Source organism: Pan troglodytes, chromosome 16, assembly GCF_028858775.2.
Source record: "Pan troglodytes isolate AG18354 chromosome 16, NHGRI_mPanTro3-v2.0_pri, whole genome shotgun sequence".
NCBI lineage: Eukaryota > Metazoa > Chordata > Mammalia > Primates > Hominidae > Pan > Pan troglodytes.
The window spans coordinates 25,423,023-25,438,475 of NC_072414.2; the positions used below are offsets into that span (position 1 = coordinate 25,423,023).

Below are 15,453 nucleotides of genomic sequence, written 5' to 3' on the forward strand. Positions count from 1 at the left end.
ACAAATACATAAATAAAATCTGGTTAAGATGAGGTATAGATATTAATGACTGGCTTCACCTTTGAAGTATAACTACAATGCAAATAATTATGTGTTATCGATAATTGATTGGAAGTCTGTAAGTGAGCTCAGGTTTGCTGTAGGTTGATGAGATAACGTCTTTAAAGTGCTCAAAGGTCCTGAAATACAAACTACACACACCGTCTCCATCTATCCTGATGCTGTCCCATGAAAATGTGGTCTTATCCAGTTCCACTGTACCCCATGAGGCCTGGTTGACTTGGGACATTTTCTAGAGGCGATAGTGGTTTTCTGCCTAGGAGAGCTTGAGAAGTCTTCTCATCCATGTCTTTGAGTAGGACTATATAAAACCATCATAGGGAGATGGCAGTCAGCCCTGTTTGAGGTGATGTGGTGTCATGGAGTAAATGCAATGCATATAGAAGCCAGGCCACTGGGGACCGAGTTCATCTCCACCTTCTACCAGCAGACATAATGCCCCTGGAGAAGTAGACTCTGTGTCTACACAATCTGAAATCTAGAGCCATGACAATGAACACCACCCATATTTATTCCTGAACGAGGCAGTCTCAGGTAGCATGAATAGAGCATAAAGGGGGAAACTGAAGGCCTGGTGCAGTGGTGTGCTACTTTTTCTTTCCTTTGCTCACACCCGTTCCTCATTCATGACATCCTCATATATGCGCTCTTTTTCTTTGAGGAGATGAGAGAAAAAGCAAAGGGAGACAAGGACAGATTCTGTAAAGCCTGTAATTTTAGAATGCTGCTTCAATTAATGAAATTTTAAACAGAAGGGAAGAATGCACACACACAATACAAAAAATGGAAAGAATAACTCTTCCATTTGGATCATTCATTAAACAAAAATTTGAGATCTTACTATGTGCAGGAACTCCTTCTTGCCCATATATGAATAAATCCTCCACCCCTCAGGCCAAGCTCTTGCCTGGGTGTACCTGCCTAATCACATCATCCCTGGGAAAGTTCCTGCACAACTTTATAAGCCAAACCTCTCAATTTAGCATTGGATTTCCTTTTTTTGTATTGTTTTATAAAGTCTCATGTACAGTAGATCTGTTTCTTCAAATAGGTAAAAAAAAAAATTCCTTGAAGGACAGAAACCATGCCTTACTTTGTTTGTTTGTCCCCAGAGCAGCTGGTACAGGACCGAATGTACATTGTTTCCTTCTCTAAGGACTGACTACCTGCATGGCTAATACGGGAAAGGACAGTGAGGTTAATTGGGCTGACTCTGGTTGCCCAGCCTCCACTAATTCTCCTTTTGTGGAGAATACGTGTTAATTCCCCAGATTCCTCCTCTTCTCCCAGAGGAGCCTGCCTCTGCTGACATCTGCAGAGATACCCATACATCACCACAGAAATTTCTCCGCTTTCCTGTCACCTTTCTGTTGGCCCAAATGAGAGGTCCCAGTGGGCTATCTGCCAAGTTTAAATGCTGTCTACATGGTCTTTCTGACACTTGCCATGACTTGTTCTTGCTGAGTCCTGTCCTTTTTGCTTTCTGTCCCATCCAGTAGAAACCTGCTCATCTCCCACTCTTGCTCCATCATCTCCCATATCCAGTTAGTCACCAGGCTTCATCTCTAACTTCTCAAGATTTTAAAAATCCATTCCCTTATCTCTATTCCTGCTGCTGCTACTTTAATTTAGGCCATTGTCACCTCTTACCCAGTTGACTGCAAAACCTCCTAATTTATCTCTCTGCTTCAGCCTAGCCCTCTGTATCTGTCTTTTTAAAATTGGCACATAAGAATTGTACATATTTAATGGGGTACAGTGTGATGTTTTGATTGATATATACAATATGTAAGGATCAAATCAGGCTAATTAGCACATCTATAGCCTCAAACCTTTATCATTTCTTTGTGTTAGAAACATTCAAAATCTGCTCTTGTGGCTATTTTAAAATATACATTAAATTATTGTTAACCATAGTCACCCTAAGTGCTATAGAACACTAGAATTTATTATTCCTGGCTAGCTGCAATTTTACATCCATTAACCAGCGTCTCTCCCCACCCCTTCCCAGCCTCTAGTAACCACCATTCTACGCTCTACATCTATGAGATCAACTTCTTTTAATTCCACATGTGAGTGAGAATATGCAGTATTTTTCTTTTTGTGCCTAGCTTATTTCACTTAACATAATGTCCTCCAGACTCACCCATGTTGCCACGAATGACAGGATTTTAATCTTTTTTATGGCTGAATAATACTCCATTATACATATGTGCCACATTTTCTTTATCCATTTATTTGTTGATGAACACAGATTGATTCCATATCTTTGCTATGTAATATGCAATAAGCATGGGAGTGCAGATATCTCTTCAATATACTGATATCATTTTCTGTTCAGTAGTGGGATTGCTGGATCATACGGTAGTTGTGTTTTAAGGACCCTCCATAGTGTTTTGCATAATAGCTATACTAATTTACATTCCCACCAACAGTGTATGAGTTTCCTCTTCTATGCATCCTCATCAGCATTTGTGATTTTTTGTCATCTTGATAGTAGGCATCTTAACTGGACTACTATCATTGTGGCTTTGATTTGCATTTCCCTGATTAGTGATATGAGCATTTTTCAAATACCTATTGCCCACTTCTATGTCTTCTTTTGAGAAATGTTTATTCAGACCATGTGCTCATTTTGTAGTTGAGTTTTTTTGGCGGGGTGGGGAGGGGGCTGTTTAGTTGTTTGAGTTCCTTGTATATTCTAGATATTAATTCCTTGTTGGATGAATAGTTTGCAAATATTTTCTCCCATCGTGCAGGCCGTCTCTTTACTCTGTTGTTTCCTTTTCTGTGCAAAAGCTTTTTTGATATAATCCTATTTATTTTTGTTTTGTTGCCTGTGTTTTTGAGATCTTTCTTATTCATAAAATATTTGTCCACACCAATGTCCTGAATCATTTTTAGATGTCTTCTTCCAACAGTTTTATAATTTCCAGTCTTGCATTTAAGTTTTTAATCCATTTTGAGTTGATTTTTGTATATGGTGTGTGTGGGGTATTGTTTCATTCTTCAGCATATGCACATTCAGTTTTCTCAGCACCATTTGTTGAAGAGACTGTTCTTTCCCCAGGGTATGTTCTTAATGCCTTTGTCAAAAATCCGTTTAGCCTTCCTAACACTGGACCTGCAATTCTTTCAAAGATGCAAATTTGATTATATCATTTCCTACATAACTTGCTCTAATGGCACCCTATTCTCTGAAAATGAAGCCCAAACTCCTCCTTGGCAAGAGTACCCAAGACCCAGTCTAATACCTACTTCTTCCTCAGCCTCACTTCTAACCTCCCCATGCTTACTCCCCTCCCTCTCTCTCCCTCCCCTTCCTCTCCCTGCCTCTCCTCCTCTCTCCCATTTTCTACCCCTCTTTACCTCTTTTCGCTCCATTTCCCTCCCTGTCCTCCATCCTTTTCTCCCCATCTCTCCCTCCTCCCCCCCTCCCTCCTGCCGCTCTTTCTTCCCCTCTGTCTCCTTCTCTCCTCTCCATTCCAGACATCCTCAACTCTGTGTGCTTCCTCACATGTTTTCTTACCTCTGGGCCTTTTGTCTCATACTTCAAAAATTATTCATTTGCTTCACTGACATTCCACTAAATCACACAATCCTGTAAGGCAGGGATTTTGCCTTATTCTTATACAAATAAGAACTTCAAAAATATATTAGTGAACATATAAGTGAGTTACTGAGTTTTGATTTCATTGCTGTTTTTTGGATATGCTTGACATTTATTAAGTATTTACTGTACACATCAGATCCTATTTTAAGCTGTTTAAGTAAAAAACCTTAGTTTATTTTGAGAAGTAGGTACTATTATATCTCCATTATACAGATAAAGAAACAAAGGCATGTGTAACAGAAACTAAGTTACCTGCATAATGTCATTCAGCTAGTGAATAGTCGATCAGAGATTTGACTTCAGGTAGTCCTACACTATAGTGTTCACTCTTCACCGGTATCCCCTATAGTGCCTTCAGAGCCACTGACACACCTACAAGGTGTATCACTGAGGCATGACCGTGTATGAACCAGACGGATTAACAGAGAAGAGACAGGGGCTCGTGACCACTGGGAGAAGAAAGACATGTTGAATAACAGGCAGGAGACTTGAGGAGTCATTGCAATCTGTCTACAGCCACAGCCATAATCAGCACCACACTCCTGGATGATAGTCTTGAAGGACACAGGATCTGTTCAAGAAGACTTGAGTTGGGTGCTTACTATTCTATGTACTTGGGATACCAACAGTAGAATAAGGCACAGACTCTTTCAAGGGACCCACAGTCTAGTGAAACAGACAAACCTCAATGCATCAAGAACGATATAAGCCAAAACAGACTGCAGTTAACAGTACAACGGAGAGAGGTGATGGTCTTCCTTTGTGTAATTAACTCCCCACCTCATTTCCCTGAGGGCTTGGCTAGTGTATGCTAGCACAGTGCGAAGTGAATGTTGTGGATTGCCAGATAGAGAAATGCTAAATGACTACAAAACAGGGGCAGCAGATTCCTACTAGCCAGGATTCAATAAGCCCCAGAAAAATATGCCATTATATAGATTTATGGAGCATGGAGGATATATAGACCTTGCCTCCTACTGTTTTCCACATAGTGAGGCTAAGTGAATCCTAGTTCCTGGCTTATCCAGGGCCCTGGCCTCTCAAGGTTTCCTGTAGGACATTTGGAAATGTAGTGCTTCTCTAGGTTCAGGGCAGGGCTTGGGGAGAGTGATGAGGAGCTATTTCAGAACAGATGTCAACAGAGCCCTTCTCTCCATGCTGAGAGTCATCAAACACTTGCCCCGTGCCTGCCAGGTAGAGTGACTGAGGCCACAGGTTCCACAGCACAGACACAATGAGCTGGCCTCCTAGGGGACTCTCATGGCTACAAACAAATTAGCTTTAATGGACGAGTGGCCTTTGCTCATTCATCAGGAGTGTGGAGGTGGGAGTTCAGGCCAGTTTGGAGTTTAATTAAGGATGGCAGCTGGCATAGCAGGTCAGATGGCTCTGTGCTCCATTCATGTCACAAGTTTTTCGTTGTTTTGTTTTTCTCCAGACATTCCAGTTGCTCTGTTCCCTCCCTTACCACTGCCCACACATTGTTTTGTGTGCTGTTGGAGTGGCATGCTCTTATTTCCAAGTACAGAGAGTCCAGGCAGGGACCACACACCAGAGGTACAGAAACTAAGCTGCCAGGAAACTCTGTAAACTAGTGGCAGGTACAGTGCTCCCATTTGAGAGGCTTCCTCTCCATGCACACTATTGTCCTGTTTAAATATACCCATTCAAGCCAGTAATGAAATTGTGAGCACCTGGGGACTTTCAATACCTGGATTGAAAGGACAGCTATAATCATAGCATGCCTAGTGTCCCTATTATCTATTAGTGCTTCTCCTTCAAAATGGTTGATGGCAGAGACAAGGAGAGCTCCTGTCTCCTGTCTCAACAAACCAGACACAGGAAGGAAAGCAAGCTGACTTAGAATTACATGATGTCATGTAAGGGCAGAATCTTTAGCATTTGGAGCTATGAAGGTTTCTGTCTTAAAGAGAATAGACTGAATAGGTTATTGTAAAAGTGGGCATGAATGTTGTGACCATTTAATTTGCCAAATTAAACTTTAAAGCAGACTTGAAAGGGCCAACCATAACTGCAGACATTCTTCAATGGGAAATCTCCAAATCATTCATTCTGATGAATTGGAAGAGGAAGAAACAAGCAAACTATGGCTTTTATGCTTCCTGTTCTGGGAACATGAAATTCAGGTAGGCAGAGTGGTAGAAAAATCTCTATAAAATCTCCTGAGATGGCATCATATTTTGGAAGGCTAAGTTAGACAATATATGTTTATGGTATAAGGTCTTAAGGAAATGCTTTATCATATAATTGTATGCTATTTGTAATAATGCTGTATGTACTGTACAAACATTTCCTGGACATGAAGCTCTGCCCTGCATCACCAGCTGCCTGCTTGCTCAAGTCCCATACAAATGAGTTAATTACCTGCTTTGGGAACAGACTTTGAAAACAAAGGGAGCAACACAAAATAAAGGCGGTAATCTTCCTCTGTTACAATCTCTTCTTAGTTAATGGTTTTAATAAAAAAGGATTGGGCAAATTCCTGTATTGCCAGAATTCTAAGACTAGGTTTTTAGGATTTCTCAGCATAGAGACCTTGAGTAGAAAAGTATTTAAGTAGAAAAGTACTCCCTCAAATCCTTAGTAGAAAAGTACTTGAAAATGTACGTCACCCAGAGCCAGTAGCCTTTGGAATAGGATTGCCCATTACTGGCTTAAAACTTTAATAAAGGAAAATTGTAGGCGGGTCCAGCAGGCCGATTATCTTATTTTTGAGAATATTGCAGTTGGGAGGGGAGGAAGAATAAACAAACACTCGGAAATTAAAGGGAACTTAAAGATGGTCAATTCCATTATTTTTATTTTAAAACTAAATGCTGAAGTTAGAGAGGTTGTCGGAGCCTTAGTAGCAGACTTGGTTTAGCTTTTAAAGTGGAGCTCCATGGAAACAGCTTTACCTGTTTTGAAGTGTTAGGCATGGCTGTCGGTAGTTTCTGGCCCTCATTCCTCATTCCTGTTGTTCTCATGGTATTGATGTTCTGCCAATATCATGTAGGAAACAAAGGATTGGTACACAGGTGATCACAAGCTGTATTCTCAAGGAAAATGGTGTGTCATTGAAATGGGATTGTAAACTCCAGAAAGGCAGTGGTTTTGCTTTGTATTTCTTTGTATCTTTTCCAATATCAAGCACTACGTAAATGAAATATTTGAATATTTGCTGATCTAAAATGTTCTCACAGTGAAGAAAAACTTTAATATTTTTCTTAGTGGCAGGAACAGTGTAGGGTTAAGCACATGGACTTTGGAGACAGACTGTCTGGATTTGTATCTGACTCAGCCAAATGTAACCCTTGGGCAGGCGACCTAAACTCACTGTGCCTTCGTTTCCTTGGCTAGAAACTGGAATATTAATAGTCCCTCTCTTATAGGATGGTTGTGAAGATTAAATGAGTTAACCTATGCAAAGCCCTTAGAACAGTACCTGGCATAAAGTACTCAATAAATATTAGCTACTGTTAGTATGCAAAGAAGGTTATCTTTAACTGTTAAGAAATGTCCCAGAATAGGCATGAATGTCACGATGTGAACTGGTCACTGTTAACTGATTCTAATAAATTGGAATGATTGTTATAGGGATCATCAATTCTTAAAGTTCTGGACATTCCTTTGATTATGCTATATTTATATAGCTCTTAACCCCCTCTGTGGCCTCTTTTTATACTCTATCTAGGTTTTCTTAACAAATAAATGGATTCTCTATTAGGGTCACTACTGTCTAGAGCCACATTATGGTCTGTCCACTGCCCTTTTACAGATTATTGTGGATGAAATCCCGGTGGCTTTCTTTCTCTGGTCTCACCCAGACATGGCTGTAGATCAGCCTTCCCTTCCTCTCCCTTCTTTGGCAAGGCTATGTCTGTGTTCTTCCATATGAACCATCAGCCTTCCCTCAAGTCGATCCTGACATGTTGGAAACTATTCCCTTGATATATGGGGCTTTTCTTACCATTCTTTAGAAACCAGCTTAAAACCCATCTTGAACAGGAGAAAGCCACCTTTTTGCGTTCCTATTCATCCATCCAACTGTCATTTTGATTCATAGGCTCTTTGCCCTTGAGATGTTGTTGCGTGACTGATCTCTAACTGATATGAGTAGGTATCCTCATTCTGATTTTATTTCCACAGTACATTCCTCCAGATCTCTGCGTCTGCAATTTTGTGCTGGAACAGTCCCTATCTGTCAGAGCCCTGCAGGAAATGCTTGCCAACACAGGTGAAAATGGCGGCGAAGGGGTGAGTACCCGAATTGTGTCCTAGGTTGGGATTGGGGTGCACCACATCCCCAAAATACATTCTACATTTCATCCAACTTTGAACTGAAAAATTTTAAGACTGTTGAGATGATTCATATGGAGATAGTAAATCTTTCTCCCTGAGTTGAGTTGGTGTTATTCAGCAACCCTACTTCTGCTTCCTCTGAGTTAATCAGCTTCCACCAGAAAATGGACCACCACTAATGCTGCATGAGCAAGGCATAGGATGCTAAGCCTACTCCCCTCTCTTATCCCAGAATTCACCAGCGAATGTGGAGAGGCTGAGAGGGTCTTGATTGAGCATGCCTGTGAGGCAGTTTCTTTTTCCTTGGAAAAACCTCACTGGGGAGTTATGACTGCTCCAATGGAGCACAACCAAGTTACAACAGTTCAAACATGATTTCCTACAGAATTATGAGTCTTTGACATGTGTCCAGAACTTGATGGTTTCACTGATGATGAGCAAGTACAGAATTGTCTTGAGTTTCCATTGTCAGTAAAATGATCCTTCCAACTAAGAGACAAGCTCCATATTGCCTATGTCAGAAGGCTTTTGGGCAAGACTTTGGCCAGATATTTCAAAATAATTTTTGACTCTTCCCTTTCCTAATGACTCACGTTCATTTTTATATATTTGTCATCAAATACTTTAATTCTACTGCCTGAATATCTCAAATTCAACCATTTCTCTCCACCATCCTCACTCCCCCATACTCCATTAGATGACTGTCCTCTACCTTTCCGTTACGGCAACAGCCTATTAATTGCTTTGATTCCTCCTATACTTACCCCCTCCTCCCATTTTTCCACTCAGCAGTTCTTTCCAAAATGCAAATACAATTATTACAGTTGCCTGTTCTAAAATCCTTTGTCTTCCCATTATTTTGAGATAAATTCCAAATTCCTAAACATGGCTTAGAGCCCTTTAGGAGTTGGTGAGCTCTGTTCACCTTTCCTGCCCCATCTCTCACCACATCCCACCAAGTACTCAGTATCCCAGCGACATCGAATTCCTCTCTCTGCCTCAAACATGCCAGTTCTCTTTTGCCTCTTATCCTGCATATCACCTATTCCTTCCACATGGAACAGCTTCCCTCCTCCTCTCTCACTTCCCTTATGTAATCCCTACGTATCCTTCAAGGAACTAGTTTAGTTATTAGATGAGTTGAGAAGCCTCTGCTGACCCCACAAGTCTGTTGCTGGGACAACATTAGGTACTTTTTCTGTCATAGCTCTTATCACTCTGTACTGTCATTGCAAGTCTTTTTTCTTCGCTACTGGAGAGTACACTGTCTGTGGGTAGAAACTGTTTGCAGTTACCTAGTAGCACAGTTTGTTCTCGCTTGAAGTTGTACATAATACGGACATGTCTCATTTGTAGTAGAAGAGACAATTGACCATAGAATCAAGAGAATCGATGTTTACATTTCGGCCATCCTCCAGCCCTTAATGTGATCTTGGGTACATCTAATCTCTTGGGGCTACAATGTTCTGTGAATTAGATCTCTAAGCCCCTTAATACCAAATATTTGTGTGTTTTCACTCTTTTGATTTATAGCAGTATGCTTTAGTAAGACAACTGAGAATAGTTTGCTTTGTGTCTTAGATCATTAACAAAGGTGAGATTTTTATTCATTTAATGTTCGCCTCAGTCTGGGTTCATTTCCCCGTTCCTTGCATTGACCTCAGCATCTTATATCTTCCACATACTCTCAAACACTTCCAGTTTAGGGAAACTTTGTTGTTGTTGAGTCGGAGTCTCGCTCTGTCGCCCAGGCTGGAGTGCAGTGGTAAGATCTCTGCTCACTGCAAGCTCCGCCTCCCAGGTTCACACCATTCTCCTGCCTCAGCCTCCTGAGTAGCTGGGACTACAGGCGCCCGCCACCATGCCCGGCTAATTTTTTTGTATTTTTAGTAGAGATGGGGTTTCACCATGTTAGCCAGGATGGTCTTGATCTCCTCACCTCGTGATCCGCCCACCTTGGCCTTCCAAAGTGCTGGGATTACAAGTGTGAGCCACCACGCCTGGCCGGGAAACTTTTTTTTAATTGATCACTCTTCTTTTTCCAAGATGTATCATATAAAGAAATCTTTGCTGAGGGAGACCTAGTTGATTTTAAATATCACCACTTTCAGTATCAAACTAGACCCAGCCTACCATGGTCTCAGGATAGAAATTAAGAAGACAAAGACATACTATGTTAATTGGAGAATTATTTCTTGGTTAATCTCTTATCCTGTTTTGTTTTAAAAGTATATTTCAAAGGACTTCTTTTTCTTTATCATTTAGCTTGAGTGGTTCAGAGTCCTATAGATGAGAAAGTAAATTCAAAAGTTCTGGTTTTTCCTTGTTGCAAAGAACTTAATAGTCTTAACTTGGTTTGTCTTAAGGGGAATAAGTAATCATTCATGTTCCAAGTAGAATGGAGGGACGCACTTTAATAAAATTGAGCTCTTCATTTTAGAATATATGAATAAGACCTACCTTAATTACCAGGCATGTTATAGCAGAAGTTTGTTTAATATAATTATATATTTCAGAAGCCATTTATAAGTTACAACATGTAGAAACCAATACATTAAATCTTATTTGAATAATCTACTCTTCTTTAAAAACTCATGTTCAAAATAAATGATCCATGACATTTTTGTTAATATCTATAGAGTCATCATCATCATCATGTTGAGTCAGACTCTGAAATTTTCCATATTGCCTTTTGTTCTATTTTTGCCAAAGAGAAGAGAGACCTAATAGTTATTTCCCACCTTGACACATTTATCACTATTATAAGGAGTAGTATTCACTGGAGATCTCAGAGAAAAGGGACTTGAGAAGAGAGATGGAACACAGATGGGAAGGTACTTTTTTCAAGTCATATTACTTTACTGTGCATTGATGACTCCACAAAATAGTTACCTGAACAGCAGCTTCAGGTACTAGAACCCTCTTGGAACTTTCTCACAATTCCGTCTGGGCTCTTAGTCTTTCGTATGAAAAATGCAAGTTTTATATCATCTCTTGAGTCTGATTATTTTGCTTTTCTGAAGTAATTACTGTACACATTTACTATTGGTATTTAATTTGATTTTAGAAGAAAATATTCAGCAGGGAAGAAAAAGAGGAAAAATAAAGAAGGAAGTGAGTTAACATGACAGAGCAGAATGATTCTCTGGAGAGCCTGGGGATGTTTGAGTGGGATGGAGCATTCTTTGCATGCCACTCCATTCTGTTTGGAAATAGCCATTTTCTGCTCTTAAATAGACATTGCTTTCACTAATGATCATGACTGCCACCAAATGGGAGGCTTTGAAGAGTATAATTTTTCCTTCTAGTCAAAAATTGGTCCTGGTGTACTGTGTCTGTTCACTGCTGTGTAGCTACTGGACATTTTTAAAAATGACTTCAGCTGTTTACTCACGTGTTGACTGTACAGAAGTCTTTCTGCAAAGATTACAATTCTGCAGCAATTTCTCTTGCTAACAAAGAAAACAAAATGCCCTAATTTAACAGCAAAGAGGTTTCTTTATTATTTAAATGTCATTAGCTGCAGCCAGTAGCACATGGAAGCCAGCTTCATATTGAGAAGGAGAATCAGTGATGAGGAGGACCTGGAGCAGAGAACATTTTGTGCCTCTCAGAGTCTGCCCTATCTCAGCTCCTCCTTGGATCACTTCACCTCTGATCTAATCCTATGTAATTTTATTCTGGGGAAAATTACCGAGGGATAGATGCTTGGCACTGTGGCCAATTTTATGGCTACAGTTTGAAGTAAAATTCCTGCAATCAAATATTAGAGTATTTTCACATTTTCAATTGATTAGACCTACAGTGTCTACCAACCTTCAGCAGGACATGGAGCCGAAAGAGATGTCCCCACCTCCCTCTAAGCCCTCAGTCCCCATCATCCTACAGAAATGACTTTAAAGTGAGAGCAAACAGCATTTGTGATGAAAAAAATGCTCAGTCTTCAGTGTCAGGCAGATGTGTTTTCAGTCCAGCCTATATTGGACCAGGTGACCTCTGGGGCAAATTATTTCTCCTTTCTGTACCTTACTTTCCACATCTTCAAGATGCAATCTATCTCTTAGGACTGGGTGAGAATTAAATGAGATCAGTGCCTACAACTACCTGTGAGTTTGAAAATAAAAGTATTGGTTCCTCTGTTCATCCCTGGTCCACTTCCTCCTGTTATACGGATCCTTCAGGAATATTCAAACTTCCTCAAAGGAAGGAGAGTCCTGTGCTACACAACTAGGTGCATGTTAAACTTAACTCCAAATGGGTTCTGACATGAACTGGCATAATGCTTCTAGGAATGAAAGGCCTTGGTTAACACAATTACCAGCTGCACTCCTTCCGATAAGGGCTCCGGTTTTCTCTAAAAGTTGACTTCATCAATGTCAGATCTTTACAACTACAAAGAGAGATGAAATATAAATATAAAATGAATTATATAAATGGTATTTATAAAAATATAAAACTAATTGTATAGTTGCCACGTGAACATGACACTTTATCCATGTCCAGAACACGTAAGATTATGCCTGACTTTGGATGCTAAAATATCTGGTATGCTAATACACAAGCAGCCTTTTAACCTTGATTGGGCTGGGCGTGGTGGCTCACACCTGTAATCCCAGCACTTTGGGAGGCTGAGGCGGGCGGATCACAAGGTCAGGAGATCGAGACCATCCTGGCTAACACAGTGAAACCCCATCTCTACTAAAAATACAAAAAAATTTGCCGGGCATGGTGGCGGGCGCCTGTAGTCCCAGCTACTCGGGAGGCTGAGGCAGGAGAATGGTGTGAACCCGGGAGGTGGAGCTTGCAGTGAGCTGAGATTGCACCACTGCACTCCAGCCTGGGCGACAGAGCAAGTCTCCATCTCAAAACAAAACAAAACAGAACACCTTGATTGGGAAATGTGACCTGGAAAGATATTATTTCTGCAAGAACCTTTATAACAGACATCCTCACTGAGAAGTTCTTCATTTCCCCGTATTACTTGTGTGATTTGATAGTCCCATTAACTCTGAAAGGAGCTTTTGGCTCCTTTGATTTATTCTTGTCTTTACAGTAGGGAATACCACACACAGCATGGTTGCTAGTGAAATGGTGTGGCACATTTGTCATATGTTACTGCTTCTTGAAGATGACATGCCTGTGGCTGCTAGGGGTTGTCTCCTGGTATCATGTGACCTTGTAAACGGCCAGTGAAGCGTAAACATACATTATTCTATATTCATGTAAAGGTCCTTAGAGTGCATGTCTTGAGATACATGAGATATTTACCTTGCAGCCAAGTTCAGGACATTCATTCATCTCATAAACTCACAAAAAATTTAGTGACAGGTGGCAACATCATTAAAAAAGAATTGGCTAACAATGCATCTGCTGTGACACTGCTAGCTGATAAATACATCAAAACAAACACTGATGAAGGGAATTATTAGAAGCCCCTTGTTTAAAGTCTGAACTGTGGCTGTGCCAAGATTTAGACATGTTGTGCAAACTCCTCTAGAATGAAGAGGGCTAATAGGATCCTTACTTCTTTCTTCCTGGGTTCCTGTGTGCCTGCCAACATTTTTATATCATAGAAGAAAAGGGGAACCACCACCATCCAGATTTAGCATCTCACTCTGAGGTTTTTATCTTCCCTTTAGAAATGTTAGAAAAAAATTGGTAATAGAATTTATTTTGTATGTGTGTGAGGAGGAAACATGACTGATGGAGGAACTGCGTCCATAATTCTAAACCTCATCCCCATTTACATGTTTTAATATTACATTTTTAAAAATACATAATTTAATGAGTCAAATCTAACAAGCATTGATTACACTTCAGGAGAGTTCATAAGATTTCCTTTTTAAGTCACTCATGCTTATATTGTGATGTAAGTCCTAGGTCTTGCCCATGTATGTGTCAAGTCCCTACAGCCAGAGTAGCCATGCTAGGTGTTAAAAGCCTGAATTTCCTTTGTACTCGTTGGTAAAAAGCCACTGCCTCAAGCTGTCCAAGAACATCCTTTGTGCCCTTGCTCAGGACCTCCCCACCCCAGTGCCGATGACTTTCAGGCTTCTAACCTTTGGGACACTCCTCCTCCCTACACCTGATTGGTAAGAACAGGATATCACATCATTAAATTTTTAACTTGCTTGACTTGACTCTGCTTTTTCCTTGAAGAGGGAGAAAAATAACATTCTGGTTTCAGATGCTGTTCTTTCCCTTTTTAAATCTATGGCTGACCATCCACACCTGCTGCAAAAATAATGTTTTTTTTTTTTTTTATACTCGCAAAATAACAAATCAACTTGGCAAAATTGCTCTCATGTGCGAAAGCTTGTTGAAACCTACGCTTTAAAAGCTGCCCTGTGTTAGAGTTCATTTTACAGATGTACTCCTGGCAGGCAGCCTGTTTCGGTGACAAAGCTGGGTGTTTGGAGGTTTAGATTTGGTCTTAATAATGCCACCAACTGGAAATTTAACTTCAAGCAAATCTCTTACCAACTGGGCTTTAGGTTCCCCACCTCTATATGCCATCACTTAGATGCAAAGTCCTTTCTCAGGTCTGTAATGGTTGCAGTGTACCAAGTTAAACTGGAAAAGTGTCATCACGTCACTTCCTCTGGTGTGTCCTGTGGGCTATAGCCCATCACTGATGAGCTGTGGAAATGTTCCCCTTTTTGTATTAACCATTACTTGAGACCTCGGCTCCCATTTATTTAGGTAGAATGAATAAATGTATTTATTCTCTTTCTTCTTTGCTGTGGACAAGGAGAATTTTACAAAATCCATCCAGGACAGCAACCCTAAAGCACTAAGCATTGAGTACATAATTTTAATTTTTTTTTTTTTTTGAGACAAGGTTCTCCTGTGAATTTTCTCGTGGAATTTTAGGGGACATATCGTGTATATTTGACAGGTTTTCTTTCCTCAAAGAGCTAGGAATCATTTTGATAAATTAAATATTATTATAAATGAGTGGCCTCCAAATTAAAGTTTCAATGTGTTTTTTTCCACAGACCAAATTGTCATTAAACATGTACATCCTCTTCCCCCTTTCCTTTCCCCTCCTTACTGTCCTTTGTCATGTTATGCTATGATTTTAGGATTTTATGCTGATATAATGGATTTTAATGTTTCCCTGATAAGCTGATATTTATGAAGATATGTGCAAATAACTCACATTTCATTTTTGGACTGGCCTTTTGATGACATGATTTTTAGTTAAAATATGCCATCTGGAAGACCTTACTTCATGGTAAGAAAGCACCTTTCTTGGTCTAAGCAAAATCTGATTGATTAATTGATTGCAATTCTATGAGAAATTTCAAATTGCCTGATGTAGGTATTGACCATTTTTCTTGGGTGGATTTTCTTATTTAAATGTTAGTTATAAAAAAGTGGTACAGGTGACTTAGGCGACAGCACGTTGCTTGCTTATAGTTTGTTGATGACATCAGCACTGTACTAGAGAAAAACAGGAAAAACAAACTTTTACA

General features: G+C 40.1%; 1 protein-coding gene across 9 annotated transcripts in view; it reads left to right on the forward strand.

Moving 5' to 3' along the window:
• RYR3 (ryanodine receptor 3) overlaps positions 1-15,453 on the forward strand; it is a 563,725-nt gene that overhangs the window by 191,885 nt on the left and 356,387 nt on the right. For all 9 annotated transcript variants that reach the window (XM_016927886.4, XM_016927893.4, XM_016927892.4 and 6 more), the window contains exon 3: positions 7,823-7,930. In XM_016927886.4, coding sequence (XP_016783375.2) covers positions 7,823-7,930 — 108 coding nt within the window. The remainder of the gene's footprint in view (positions 1-7,822; positions 7,931-15,453) is intronic.